Genomic DNA, 16,447 nt, shown 5'->3' on the forward strand with positions numbered 1-16,447 from the left:
CTTGAGCGCGGCGGTACGACCCTTGAGCACGACGGTACGACCCTTGACCACGGCGGTACGAAACTTGACCACGACGGTACGACCCTTGACCACGGCGGGACGACCCTTGAGCACAGCGGTACGACCCTTGACCACGGCGGTGCGACCCGTGAGCACGACGGTACGACCCTTGACCACGGCGATACGACCCTTGACCACGGCGGTTCGACCCGTGAGCACGACGGTACGACCCTTGAGCACGGCGGTACGACCCTTGATCACGGCGGTACGACCCGTGAGCACGACGGTACGACCCTTGATTACGGCGGTACGACCAGTGAGCACGACGGTACGACCCTTGAGCACTGAGGTACGACCCTTGAGCACCACGTTCAAACTTTATGAGAAGACAATATTCTGACATGTCCTGTCACCCACATGTTTAATACGACCACATAAAGGTCGTGTTGACTTTACCTAGATGTCTATAGGACGAACACAATGTGGCCATGGCTGGACCTGAGGACGAGGAAGAGAGGAAAAAAATATCTGTCTAGAAATATTGAGACAGAAAAGGAAGGAAAATATCTTTATTACTTGAAACACTGAGACAGATAAGGAAGGAAAAAATCTTTATCACTAGAGAAATATTGAGACATAGAAAAGGAAGGAAAAAAATCTTTATCACTTGAGAAATATTGAGACATAGAAAAGGAAGGAAAAAATCTTTATCACTTGAGAAATATTGAGACATAGAAAAGGAAGGAAAAAATCTTTATCACTTGAGAAATATTGAGACATAGAAAAGGAAGGAAAAAATCTTTATCACTTGAAAAATATTGAGACATAGAAAAGGAAGGAAAAAAATCTTTATCACTTGAAAAATATTGAGACATAGAAAAGGAAAATATCTGTATCACCAGAAATACTGATACACAGAGAGTCTTCAAGACTTTATCCGTGACAAGCCAGAAAAAAAAAGGCCAAATTAACCACTTTATCATTTATGATGAGATAAAAATAATTTGCTGTAGACTTTAGCATTTTCCTCAAAACTGCCAAAAAATTTCGTAAAAGCTTATCTGTTGATGACCAGAAAGCCTTAACCTAGCCTACTGATGACCATAAAGCCTTAACCTGGCTTACTGATGACCATAAAGCCTTAACCTAGCCTACTGATGACCATAAAGCCTTAACCTGGCCTACTGATGACCATAAAGCCTTAACCTGGCCTACTGATGACCATAAAGCCTTAACCTGGCCTACTGATGACCATAAAGCCTTAACCTGGCCTACTGATGACCATAAAGCCTTAACCTGGCCTACTGATGACCATAAAGCCTTAACCTGGCCTACTGATGACCATAAAGCCTTAACCTGGCCTACTGATGACCAGAAAGCCTTAACCTGGCTTACTGATGACCATAAAGCCTTAACCTGGCTTACTGATGACCATAAAGTCTTAACCAACATGGCTGGTGATGAACACACAAACTTGGTGCGAATATACACACAAGCCTTTCAGTAATGACGGCCAGCGACTCTCTCAATGACCTTACAGGCAAAATGAAGTCCAACACCTGCAATCGACGAACTCATTCATGGCTAAAAAAAAATAAATAAAAGCAAGTCTGAACTGCGCTATCTAACGATGGCCAAAAAAAAAGCTCATAAAACGACTGTGACTATATTTACGGGCGGAAACCTTTGATGACCTTACCTGCTGGTGGCCATTAGTTCACACACATCCCACCCAACCCACACATCCTACTCCCCAACCCCTAACCCTACCGTTGACCTGTTGATGATGGCCAAGGTGTATCGACGATCACACCAGTTTGATGGCCAACTTTGTCGACGTCCAAACCCCGCTTGAGAGAGAGAGAGAGAGAGAGAGAGAGAGAGAGAGAGAGAGAGAGAGAGAGAGAGAGAGAGAGAGAGAGACTTCAAGGACCTTACCTACGTACTACGTGCTCAGGTGCGCCCCGGAGGGGGATGGGTTAAGTGTCCTGCCGTACCATACAGAGCAACGTGGTCGGGGTGATGGTGATCACTACGGGCCCCAGGTGGAGGCGCCTCGACCTGGCTGCAGTACACACCAGACTGGCGTGCCCACACACGGGTTGAGTGAGGTACCCTACACCAGAGGACTGGCCCTAGTGAAGAGCCCTATACCTGGATATTGACCCTAGCGAGAAACCCTCCATCTGGGGACTAGCCCTGGTGAGGAGCCCTATATCTGGATACTGGCCCTAGCGAGACACCCTACACCCGGGGACTGGCCCTAGTGAGGAGCCCTATACCTGGATACTGAACCTAGCGAGACACCCTACACCTGGGGACTGGCACTAGCGATGAGCCCTACACCTGGGCACTGGCCCTAGTGAGGAGCCCTATACCTGGAAAATGACCCTAGGAAGACACCCTGCACCCGGGGACTAGCCCTAGTGATGACCCCCTACACCTGGGCACTGGCCCTAGTGAGGAGCCCTATACCTGGAAAATGACCCTAGCGAGACACCCTGCACCCGGGGACTAGCCCTAGTGATGACCCCTATACCCGGGGACTGGCCCTAGTGAGGAGCCCTATACCTGGATACTGGCCCTAGCGAGACACCCTACACCTGGGGACTGGCACTAGCGATGAGCCCTACACCCGGGGACTGGCCCTAATGAGGAGCCCTATACCAGGAAAATTACCCTAGCGAGACATCCTGCACCCGGGGACTAGCCCTAGTGATGACCCCCTACACCTGGGCACTGGCCCTAGTGAGGAGCCCTATACCTGGAAAATGACCCTAGCGAGACATCCTGCACCCGGGGACTAGCCCTAGTAATGACCCCCTACACCTGGGCACTGGCCCTAGTGAGGAGCCCTATACCAGGAAAATGACCCTAGCGAGACATCCTGCACCCGGGGACTAGCCCTAGTGATGACCCCTACACCTGGGCACTGGCCCTAGTGAGGAGCCCTATACCTGGATATTGACCCTAGCGAAGACACCCTGATTGGAGCTAGTAAAACAACACCACAAAAGTTACAACCTTAGGTGTCGCAACACACAGGCAGAGTGGAATACACAAACGTCACAACACTTGCTGTTACACGTTCCTAAGCTCTCAGAGAAGTAACATGTGTTGCATATGTCATCATGTGTTACGTCTCACTGCTGGCGTCACTGACTGTACAAATTTGTCTCCAACATTACAAGAAACACATTATCTGTTCCCACATCAGTTAATGTAACATGCTGGTGGTGTCAGTAACATAATACATGACGTTACATCAGCTGTCATAACAAGCTGGTGGTGTCAGTAACAATACTTTATCTACAACAGCTGACCCAAAAGAATAATGGTGTTAGTAACAATATGTTACATCACTGACATGGCATGACATGTTGTTAATAAAACATATTATGTTACATCAGCTGACATAACGAACTGGTGGTGTTAGTAACATAACACATTATGTTACATTAGCTGACATAACACAAGATGGTGCCACGCGCCAGTGACATAATACATTATGTTACATCAGATGTTACAAGATGGAAGTGCCAGTAACATCATTAATCGCAACATCGGCTAAGACAAGCCGCATAACTATACTACCAATTACATTGTCACATAATCTGATTATGCCAAGAACATAAGTACGACTCTACTACAAGATCAACCGGGACAACAGACCACTCGTGCCTGTAACATAACGCTATTTGTTACGTCACCAGAAACAAAGCAGGAGGTCACAGTAGCATAATTAAAGTGATAATAACATATGGTGCAAGATAATGTTGTCAGTAACATAGCTACACTATTAAAGCAACAGCTGGTGCAAGATAATGTTGTCAGTAACATAACTACACTGTTAAAGCAACAGCTGGTGCAAGCAAATGGTGTCAATAACACAGTACACTGTTAAAGCAACAGCTGGTGCAAGCAAATGGTGTCAGTAACACAGTACACTGTTAAGGCAACAGCTGGTGCAAGGAAATGGTGTCAGTAACATAACTACACTGTTAAAGCAACAGCTGGTGCAAGCAAATGGTGTCAATAACAACTACACTGTTAAGGCAACAGCTGGTGCAAGCAAATGTTGTCAGTAACATAACTACACTATTCAAGCAACAGCTGGTGCAAGCAAATGGTGCCAATAACATAACTACACTGTTAAGGCAACAGCTGGTGCAAGCAAATGGTGTTAATAACATATGTACATTGTTAAGGCAACAGCTGGTGCAAGGTACTGGTGTCAACAACATAACTACACTGTTAAAGCAACAGCTGGTGCAAGCAAATGGCGTCAATAACAACTATACTGTTAAAGCAACAGCTGGTGCAAGCTAATGGTGTCAATAACATATGTACACTGTTAAGGCAACAGCTGGTGCAAGGTACTGGTGTCAACAACATAACTACACTGTTAAAGCAACAGCTGGTGCAAGGTACTGGTGTCAATAACAATCGTACAATCACATCAGTCGACCATACAACCCGGTGGAGTAAAATAGCACACAGGTGACACCCTCAGTCACAATAACCTAGGAATCATTAGTAACATTACCCAATTTTGTCAGAAAATTAAATGGCACACACACAGTTGGAAATGTTCGTGACCCCAATCACCAGCCCAGAGGAACCATGGAATCCCTAATCACGTGAGGGGGAGGAAGGGAAGAGAAAACCCGGGAGCAATGACGGTGGTTCTGACATGACATACCAAGACGCACTGACGTCTTCATTTACCTACCAGCCAGTCTACCAGCTACCAGCCAGTCATCCACCTACCAGCCAGTCATCCAGCTACCAGCCAGCCAGCCAGTCATCCAGCTACCAGCCAGCCAGCTAGTCATCCAGCTACCAGCCAGTCATCCAGCTACCAGCCAGCCAGTCATCCAGCTACCAGCCAGTCATCCAGCTACTAGCTAGCCAGCCAGCTACCAGCCAGCCAGCCAGTCATCCAGCTACCAGCCAGTCATCCAGCTACCAGCCAGTCATCCAGCTACCAGCCAGTCATCCAGCTACCAGCCAGTCATCCAGCTACCAGCCAGTCATCCAGCTACCAGCTAGCCAGCCAGTCATCCAGCTACCAGCCAGTCATCCAGCTACCAGCCAGTCATCCAGCTACCAGCCAGTCATCCAGCTACCAGCCAGTCATCCAGCTACCAGCTAGCCAGCCAGTCATCCAGCTACCAGCCAGCCAGTCATCCAGCTACCAGCCAGTCATCCAGCTACCAGCCAGTCATCCAGCTACCAGCCAGTCATCCAGCTACCAGCTAGCCAGCCAGTCATCCAGCTACCAGCCAGTCATCCAGCTACCAGCCAGTCATCCAGCTACCAGCCAGTCATCCAGCTACCAGCTAGCCAGCCAGTCATCCAGCTACCAGCCAGTCATCCAGCTACCAGCCAGCCAGCCAGTCATCCAGCTACCAGCCAGTCATCCAGCTACCAGCTAGCCAGCCAGTCATCCAGCTACCAGCCAGCCAGCCAGTCATCCAGCTACCAGCCAGTCATCCAGCTACCAGCCAGTCATCCAGCTACCAGCTAGCCAGCCAGTCATCCAGCTACCAGCTAGCCAGCCAGTCATCCAGCTACCAGCCAGTCATCCAGCTACCAGCCAGTCATCCAGCTACCAGCTAGCCAGCCAGTCATCCAGCTACCAGCCAGTCATCCAGCTACCAGCCAGTCATCCAGCTACCAGCCAGTCATCCAGCTACCAGCCAGCCAGCCAGTCATCCAGCTACCAGCCAGCCAGCCAGTCTACCAGCTAACAGCTAGCCAGCCAGTCATCCAGCTACCAGCTAGCCAGCCAGTCATCCAGCTACCAGCCAGCCAGCTAGTCATCCAGCTACCAGCCAGCCAGTCATCCAGCTACCAGCTAGCCAGCCAGTCATCCAGCTACCAGCCAGTCATCCAGCTACCAGCTAGCCAGCCAGTCATCCAGCTACCAGCCAGTCATCCAGCTACCAGCCAGTCATCCAGCTACCAGCCAGCCAGTCATCCAGCTACCAGCCAGTCATCCAGCTACCAGCCAGCCAGCCAGTCATCCAGCTACCAGCCAGCCAGCCAGTCATCCAGCTACCAGCTAGCCAGCCAGTCATCCAGCTACCAGCCAGTCATCCAGCTACCAGCCAGTCATCCAGCTACCAGCCAGCCAGCCAGTCATCCAGCTACCAGCCAGTCATCCAGCTACCAGCCAGTCATCCAGCTACCAGCCAGTCATCCAGCTACCAGCCAGCCAGCCAGTCATCCAGCTACCAGCCAGTCATCCAGCTACCAGCTAGCCAGCCAGTCATCCAGCTACCAGCCAGCCAGTCATCCAGCTACCAGCTAGCCAGCCAGTCATCCAGCTACCAGCCAGCCAGCCAGTCATCCAGCTACCAGCCAGCCAGCCAGTCATCCAGCTACCAGCCAGCCAGCCAGTCATCCAGCTACCAGCCAGCCAGTCATCCAGCTACCAGCCAGCCAGCCAGTCATCCAGCTACCAGCCAGCCAGCCAGTCATCCAGCTACCAGCCAGCCAGCCAGTCATCCACCTACCAGCCAGCCAGCCAGTCTACCAGCTAACAGCTAGCTAGCCAGCCAGTCATCCAGCTACCAGCCAGCCAGCCAGTCTACCAGCTAACAGCTAGCCAGCCAGTCATCCAGCTACCAGCTAGCCAGCCAGTCATCCAGCTACCAGCCAGTCATCCAGCTACCAGCTAGCCAGCCAGTCATCCAGCTACCAGCCAGTCATCCAGCTACCAGCCAGTCATCCAGCTACCAGCTAGCCAGCCAGTCATCCAGCTACCAGCCAGTCATCCAGCTACCAGCTAGCCAGCCAGTCATCCAGCTACCAGCCAGTCATCCAGCTACCAGCCAGTCATCCAGCTACCAGCCAGTCATCCAGCTACCAGCCAGTCATCCAGCTACCAGCCAGTCATCCAGCTACCAGCCAGTCATCCAGCTACCAGCCAGCCAGCCAGTCATCCAGCTACCAGCCAGTCATCCAGCTACCAGCCAGTCATCCAGCTACCAGCCAGTCATCCAGCTACCAGCCAGTCATCCAGCTACCAGCCAGTCATCCAGCTACCAGCTAGCCAGCCAGTCATCCAGCTACCAGCCAGTCATCCAGCTACCAGCCAGTCATCCAGCTACCAGCCAGTCATCCAGCTACCAGCTAGCCAGCCAGTCATCCAGCTACCAGCCAGTCATCCAGCTACCAGCTAGCCAGCCAGTCATCCAGCTACCAGCCAGTCATCCAGCTACCAGCCAGTCATCCAGCTACCAGCCAGTCATCCAGCTACCAGCTAGCCAGCCAGTCATCCAGCTACCAGCCAGTCATCCAGCTACCAGCCAGTCATCCAGCTACCAGCCAGTCATCCAGCTACCAGCCAGTCATCCAGCTACCAGCTAGCCAGCCAGTCATCCAGCTACCAGCCAGCCAGCCAGTCATCCAGCTACCAGCCAGCCAGTCATCCAGCTACCAGCTAGCCAGCCAGTCATCCAGCTACCAGCCAGCCAGCCAGTCATCCAGCTACCAGCCAGTCATCCAGCTACCAGCCAGTCATCCAGCTACCAGCCAGTCATCCAGCTACCAGCCAGTCATCCAGCTACCAGCTAGCCAGCCAGTCATCCAGCTACCAGCTAGCCAGCCAGTCATCCAGCTACCAGCCAGTCATCCAGCTACCAGCCAGTCATCCAGCTACCAGCTAGCCAGCCAGTCATCCAGCTACCAGCTAGCCAGCCAGTCATCCAGCTACCAGCCAGTCATCCAGCTACCAGCCAGTCATCCAGCTACCAGCTAGCCAGCCAGTCATCCAGCTACCAGCCAGCCAGCCAGTCATCCAGCTACCAGCCAGTCATCCAGCTACCAGCCAGTCATCCAGCTACCAGCCAGTCATCCAGCTACCAGCCAGTCATCCAGCTACCAGCCAGTCATCCAGCTACCAGCCAGTCATCCAGCTACCAGCCAGTCATCCAGCTACCAGCCAGTCATCCAGCTACCAGCCAGTCATCCAGCTACCAGCCAGTCATCCAGCTACCAGCCAGTCATCCAGCTACCAGCCAGTCATCCAGCTACCAGCCAGTCATCCAGCTACCAGCCAGTCATCCAGCTACCAGCCAGTCATCCAGCTACCAGCCAGTCATCCAGCTACCAGCCAGCCAGTCATCCAGCTACCAGCCAGTCATCCAGCTACCAGCTAGCCAGCCAGTCATCCAGCTACCAGCCAGTCATCCAGCTACCAGCCAGTCATCCAGCTACCAGCCAGTCATCCAGCTACCAGCTAGCCAGCCAGTCATCCAGCTACCAGCCAGTCATCCAGCTACCAGCCAGTCATCCAGCTACCAGCCAGTCATCCAGCTACCAGCCAGTCATCCAGCTACCAGCCAGTCATCCAGCTACCAGCCAGTCATCCAGCTACCAGCTAGCCAGCCAGTCATCCAGCTACCAGCCAGTCATCCAGCTACCAGCCAGTCATCCAGCTACCAGAGAGAGAGAGAGAGAGAGAGAGAGAGAGAGAGAGAGAGAGAGAGAGAGAGAGAGAGAGAGAGAGAGAGAGAGAGAGAGTGTCTACACATCAGAGCTGGCGGTCTCTGGTGAAGAAGACTTCGAAGAGCGAAGTGACCCCTCTTTTGGCCGCTGAGTCACAGACTCTCTGTCTTCAGGCTGGTCGAACTATGTCGAAGAAATTCGACCTTGGTGATGCGTTGCGCCCATTGGAGAATCTGGGGTACAAAATCCATCACTTTAAACCACTTTTACAAAACGTCTGTACAATTCCCGCCCATGTTAAAAAAAAAAATAAGTATCCATACACTGAATGGCGCTGTGTGAATATGATTAACAATGAATATATTGGGTCTCACGTAGGTTTAGGGACTTCGTGGAAAAATTAACAACCTGTCAGCTGCTCTATCCCACACGACGCTCAAAATAGCTCCCGGGCCAGGTTTATTTACAGAACTTCCAACCCTTTTAAGATCAGTCATGATGATACAAATTCTTCACTGTCAAGCCCGTCTTCATTCATGATTCAAAGGTAATGCAAGAATATTCTATATATTTTCACATGCTGTTACCTTCTCCTACAATCCTTTACTTCGGTTTGACCGTGTTGAAAGCTTGTCACTTATCAATTGGCTGTCTCTTGCAGTAGAACACATCATATCCAAATTTTCTTTAATTCCTAAATGTATCTCAATCTTAAGCAGATCTTATAAGTTTGAAGGCCTCTTACAAAATCCGTATTCACACATATACAGGCAGCATGAAACAGCCAATTATGGAAAATACAAACGCTTGGGTATCGGGATATATATATTTCCACACTGAGAGATATATGATTACAACTTTCAAGTTCTTTAACGAAACTAAAAAGGATAATAATCAATACTTCTCTGAAAATGCAAAGAAAGAGCTAAAAGGAGTCACAAGAAGACATTGCGCACGAAACTTTAAAAAGATTTGTACTTTGTGTACCTAAACTGGAATGTTTCAACTGCTTGGTCGCGTCACTTACAGAAACACAATGACACTGTTGGGAGCCAGAGGACTGGGTGAAAATGATTTATGAAGGTAGAGGGTGTAACCTAAATCGGCCCATGTTAGAGGAAAGGCCAAAGGTATACATGATAACCTGTACCTTTCCAGAGGGCCGCGATATCGTCAGTATTGACCAAAACTTTCACGTCCGAGGAAACTCGCAAGTGCATGAGGGAAAAATATGTCATGAGGGAAATCATATATAACATGTACTGTAAATTTATATAGAAATATACAGCTTTTCGATATTATGATTAAAATTCATCTTAATCTTCATTATCAATTCATCTATCGACTGAATAAACCTACCTTCCAAAGTTCTTGACACAATCAGTGCACCTGAGACACAAGTTATGTCATATATCATCTGTAAAATGAAAAACGACAATGCAAGTTTGAGCTGGAGAAACTGAAGATGGATGTGAGGGAAATGAAAAGCAATGGGAAGGGGAAAACCAATTACTCACAACGAATGTAAGTTAAATCATTTTCTTCTTTAGACCTCACTCATTCTTTCCAACTTATGGGATCATGCTGGTTATCTCTTACCCAGTCATTCATTTCTAATCAAGTTCCTCTCCATCACATTTGACTTTCCCTGCTTCATTCACAGTATTCTCTGCAGACAGCTCCAATACCTGTATATTCCCACTGCACTTCATCCTTCTCTAAAACTTATCCCAATACATCATTCTAAATTCCCCTGTCTACTATACAATATTTTTGACCTTCCATATGTATGCCTTACATCGGTTTCAGAAGCTCATCTACCTTTGACCAAACTAATGGTTTGTTGCCTACAGGCAACAGACCAGATATCTTCCACAAATAAGTTGGTCAGATACACTTTGAAGGGTATTTGCCTAAATAGTTCTCAACTCGGTAATCCATTATGTTTCTAACACCTGTACATATTTCCCCACCGAATTTATGGCATCTCTTGATCTTAGATGTGATGTTCTCAGTATTTCCAAGTATATCATACCAATACTCTGTGAATACTCTGCGCTGACTCTGGAGAACTTATACACCCAAAGCTTAGGGTTAGTCCAAGCTGCTGAGTTGGACTGCTGGCAGAACAGCTAATGGAAACCACAGCCCAAACAACCAATACAATTTAGTTGGTCTGATAAATGTGTAAATACTTATCCAGTACCTTCTTATATTGCCATTTTGTTTCTCTTTGCTGCAAATGGGTCCCAAATGTCACTCTCCTTTTTTGCACCTTCTGATATAAGTGGTTGACTGATTTTGATGTAATTTGTAGAGCACCACAGTCTAATGGTTATTCAGCATGAGAAAGATATTTAAAAACTTAACACTTTATATAAAATTGTATCTCTGGGTTCCTTCAGAAAAAAATCCATCAGTTTATTTACATTAACATTAGTCTAAAATTTTTCCATAGCAGTCGACAAAAGTATCAAAAGGTACTTCTGGGGAAAAAAAAGGGATACATTACACCTTTCTTTATCCTTATAGCGTACTATTCTTCTAGGCATTAAAGTCGCATCTACCTTCCCATTCCCATCTAACATTACTATCCCTTTCATCTATAAAATCATGGTAAGGTATACCTGAAATATATGTAGATTTCTACATATAGGTGCTTACGCTTTAGCATTTGGTGTTTCACTACCAGTGATACCATTGTGTCCAAGACATCAACAGAATCCTACATTCTTATGCTTTGAGTGGATAATCATAATAAAATCTTGGGACTTTTTGAACTGCGAACTGCACTGTAGTAGAGTATGAGACTTTGGAGTAAACTCCGGAATCAGAGGAGACTGTAAATTTCTCTTTGGCAGCCTGCTTAGTTAATTGAAGTGCATCAATAATAAGTGAAATCTTTCATGTTTGTCATACCAACAAGAAATTTGAATTTGGTTGAAAAACACAACTAGGAATTTCCCGTCTGAATTCATGCACAGACTCGATTATTTCAGTTCTTCCCATTGGTTCAAATCCTTTAGAATGTTACTGCAAGACATGAAAGACCTTTGCACTCTTTCCATCTGCAATATTCCCTCCTTGAAAGGAGAAGTCAGTGCACAGCAGCATTCTATTCATGAAAGAGTAAGTGTCTTGAAGAGCACTGTCAATAACATTTTATCTCTTATCTTGAAGGTCCCAAAGATCTAGCCTACCATCTTTTTGAAAGAGGCAACTGTAGCCTTGTTTTGTTTGCTGAGGGTAAGGTCTTAATTGTGAACAATGATTGATATCTCAAAGTATATAAAAATCACCTATTCTATAAAAATCATGCCCTTCACCAAAATCTGACACCTTCAAGATCTCCTTCTATGTTTTTTCTTTCTTCAAATGAGCACTAACACCCTTCTCTCACATTTCTAAGCATCCTACCATTTCCTAACACTCCTTAACAAGAGATGACTCCAATCCACACTTTCATCTCCTAGCACTAACATAAATTTCACTACCACTTTTTCACTATATTTCATTTTTGTGTTTCCTATTTGCAATTTTCATACTGATCCTTTCAACTACTTTCTTTTTAACCTAACCTCCTCTGTTGCTAAATTCAACAGATAGTCACAGAAGGATGTACAGTGTAACTTCTACAGTATCAGATTTGTGAAAGAACGAACAGACATGCTGTGATGAAACTGGAATGCAGACAATTCAAGAGATGATGTAACAAGTCCAAAACGTTCTTATCATATTGTATAATGCAATTAGATAACTTCTGTTCTTTCCTATCATCCTTGTATTTGATCTAAATTGCCACATCATAGTATCTTATCACATCTTTCTCCTCCAAATCTATCTTAGCTTTATCCCTGAACCTAACAACTTTTTTCCTTTAGGTACCACTGTGCATTAAAAAACAGAATTCTGTCCTCAAAATCAAAATGCAGATTAGCCTAAAGAATACTCTGACCTTCATCAAAACAAAATTTCTTTGAAAAATGACAAACCAATATGTTACATCACAAAAGAATTTTTTAAAACAATTCCACTTTTTTATATCTTGTGATGCATCTAAAAAATTACTAAGAAATCAACAGTAAATGCAGTTTTCAGGAATTTTAACTGACAGTAAGTTTGTTGCTGGCAAAAGATAATTACCCTTCATGTTAAGCTTCATTACAGATACTAAAAACAGACCTTTGTCTCCATACTAAGTTTTTAATATCCACTACAAGCTAAATACTGAACAATGTACTACAAATTAAATACTGCGAATAATCTGATATTATGTGATTGTTGCAAATCTACATTCATTACACAATCTACATATCAAAACATACGATGATGCTTTCCTTACTGGCTCTCTACTCCTCCTCTGACAACATCCTCTGTCTCGCATCCAACAAACCCTATCTTGTCTTTACATACTAAGCCTGTATGCAACATATAGATACAAAAGTCTTACTACACTAAAATGGCATCTGCCAAATTGTCAACTCTATCATCAAAAATTATTCTGAGTACAAAGTGACTCGTTTACAAAAAAATATCAAATTTTGTAAAGTCATGCAAGCAGAGCCAGTCCCTAGAGTATCTTCATAAATACTCATGTTCTTTCCCTGTGTAAATATATGCCTGTGCAATTTGTGATAGGTTAGGAAAATATCTATAGAGGAAATATTTCTTTTAATGGTCACACTCTTGACATAAACCAGTAACAGGAAATGAACACAGTACGAGAAATACAGCTTCATTAGAATTCAATGCTCTACAACAATAGCACTAAGAATGACCAAACTATTCTCATTAAAGTTGACATCCACTTTACAGACCTAAAAATACAGTATAAATCACTAGAATTCAGTTAAGTACCAATATATATTGTACCAATACCAAACTCAAATATGTCTAGAAAATAAACCAAAATTCATGAGTGAATGTTGGTCCCTTAGAAAATCCCATCGTGACACCATTTCTTTCATACAGTATAATGTGCCTATTTGTGAGTGAATGACAGCTATTGCAAATAATAAATCTTTTGTAAACTTAAATCATTTTAATAAACAGCTTGGAATTTTTGTGAAGAAAATCACTTTGTATTAAGAAGAGTAACTGTCAACAAACAATGTATATCAAAGTTATCTATCATAAGAGAACAGTTATAAGAAATCAGTTGGTCATATGATAACATTACTGCATACAGTGCACTGAAAGATTAGATGGTAAAGTGACAAGCAAATAATGGTAACAAGGCAAAAAAAAATTAAACAAGATGAACTAACATATAATTTTCCCATTACCAACCCATGTCAGCACAATGCCTATTACTCTCTCTCTCTCTCTCTCTCTCTCTCTCTCTCTCTCTCTCTCTCTCTTTCATATTGTCTCTATTCATCAACTCCAGCAATTCTTCATATGAAGCAGCAGTGTCATCATATGCACCAATCTCCTCCTGTAAAAATCGGTCTGTGATGATATACAAGTGTGAAAAACAACAACTGGAAACCTTTGTCAATATGTGTCAATCACACACACACACATTATACTTTAAGGGGGAAGTGAACAGGAAAACAGGATGTATAGAGGTAGGGTATTCTTTACTATTCAATCTGCTCAATTATATTCCCATGTTTTCATGAAAAACAATGGCTACATAAATACCATGAAAAATTGCTTTTAGTTTTATAAAGGCGATTTCTTTCCTCTTACAAGTCAATCCAGGGAAGCTAATTTAACAGGCATTTCAACAGACTCTTTTAGAGATGATCAAGGCAGGAATTAAGAGATACACATAACATTTTGATTCTAAAAAAAAAAAAAAGGTTTAATGATCGTTTTTAACTAAAACTAATCATAACCTGACAAATCTGCAATCATCTTCTCCAAGTCAAATTATCACTTTGCAAAAAGGAGAGTCTGCATTTCTTGACACTAGTGTCCTAATAGGTACTGGTTAATAAGCAAATCACCGAAACTTTACATCACCTAAAATAAAGATGCAATTAAAAACTGGCTTTAACAATCATTAAAAGCTTTTTGCTATATCTTTCCCTAAATGCTTATAAAATTTAACCCAAAATGGCCACTAGGACCAGCTTAGACAACAATGTAAATGGCCAATTATCACAAAAAGCACAACAAGAGTGAGGCTGAAACGCACTTTCTTGAACTCAAACACCTACTATTACTTCTACATTACGACATTACAAATACAGAGTAAGACATGAATAAACTCCAAAAGGGCAATAATGCTTTTCGTCTTATAACACTGTTGTACAAAGCTATCAAAAGCTGTCAATTCAGATGCTCTGAAAACACTGAAAACACAAGCAAACAAGAAAGTATGAATTGGTAACCTTCGAAACAACACAGTTCTCATATCAACTGCACCTCAGCAGTTCACTCTGCCAATCTAATCATTACATACATAACCTGAGCAGCTCACTCACCCATCCCAATCATTATATATATATATATATATATATATATATATATATATATATATATATATATATATATATATATATATATATCTTGAACAGCTCAGTCTGCCATTCTAATAAGCACATGACCAGTTCAAACCATCATCCTAATCAAAACATAACTGACTTTACCAGCTCACGTTACCTTCCAAATGGTCACATATACTACCAGTACAGCTCACTCTACTATCCTAACCATCATGGATACAATATGACTAGAAACTACCATCTTTGATTATCATATACATAACCAGACCAGCTCACTCTGCCATCCTAATCGTCAAATGTATAACATATCCAGCTCACTCAACCACCCTAATCATCATGTATACGACCTGACCAGTACAATCTAACATCTTAGTCATATATATATCCAGAACAGCTAAACCTATCATCCTAATCACGGCATATATAACATGACAAGCTCATTCTATCCCCTCATATATATATATATATATATATATATATATATATATATATATATATATATATATATATATATATATATCCTAATCACCGTATATATAACATGACAAGCTCATTCTACCATACTTGTCATCACATGCTCGCTCTACCCTCCCTCATTATATATATATATATATATATATATATATATATATATATATATATATATATATATATATGTGTGTGTGTGTGTGTGTGATAAAAATGATTACATAAAATCAAGTATAAAATATACACCATTTACGTACATTACGAACGTAAATATTCATCCATCTTTTTTAAGATACCATTTCTGCAACGTAATGACTCTGAGATAAAGTTACCATTACGTACTTAAGATCAAGTGTCCTTAATAATACTTTAAAGAGTTATTCTTAAGTCATTCCTTGAACGGTAAGAAGACAGTGCCTTCCTTAATGATCCAATTCCCACTTCTCTCAACTCCCTTTTAATTTCCTTTGAATTGGCAACTGACCGTTTGAGCGTCCTTCACTATCATGAATGGTTAGGGCATAACTGCCGGTTATCTGACTGTCTGCCCCACCAGCCTTATACACACCATTCAACATCCGCTCTTCTTATCAGCAGAGGCCCGACAAACAAGGGAAGAACACACGGGGCTCGCTACTCACCTTCCTTATCGCTCTTTCCCGACATGTTTCCCTTTCGTTGGCGACTTCGTTGTCTTCTGATAGTCAGTAGCGACTCTGCGATTACGTTCCCATGGCGATTAATTCCCGGAATAGCGCGAAAACACCGTGAAACAGGAGAGACACCCACCTTAGTACCACTTCATATTTTGGATTGATTGGACACTGACGGCCATCTGTTGGCGGAGCGGCGAACTATCGCCCCACCACCACCCTCGCCAATTTCTTCCCAGAACGAACAAGGATGTGCCCCATGTCCCACCCTTCCAATTGTTTCCTTAAACTTCCAATCTGGATCTTACTTTCACTAACTTCATCTGTTCTAAGCTACGAACAGTTAGGAGTGGTTAGATGAACAGAGTGTCTGGCTTTTAGAGTTTCGGAAAGTGTTGGTTGAGTGTCTAGAAA

At 44.2% G+C, this 16,447-nt stretch overlaps 1 protein-coding gene across 1 annotated transcript in view; it reads right to left on the bottom strand.

Annotated features, from left to right (window-relative positions):
* The window catches only part of C3G (C3G guanyl-nucleotide exchange factor), a 411,105-nt gene extending 394,880 nt beyond the window's left edge, over window positions 1–16,225 (bottom strand). Inside the window, exon 1 of the mRNA XM_071686031.1 lies at window positions 16,022–16,225. Coding sequence (XP_071542132.1) covers window positions 16,022–16,046 — 25 coding nt within the window. The 5' untranslated portion in view covers window positions 16,047–16,225. The remainder of the gene's footprint in view (window positions 1–16,021) is intronic.
* Between the last annotated feature and the right edge of the window lie 222 nt (window positions 16,226–16,447).

This window comes from Panulirus ornatus, chromosome 41, assembly GCF_036320965.1.
Source record: "Panulirus ornatus isolate Po-2019 chromosome 41, ASM3632096v1, whole genome shotgun sequence".
Taxonomy (NCBI): domain Eukaryota; kingdom Metazoa; phylum Arthropoda; class Malacostraca; order Decapoda; family Palinuridae; genus Panulirus; species Panulirus ornatus.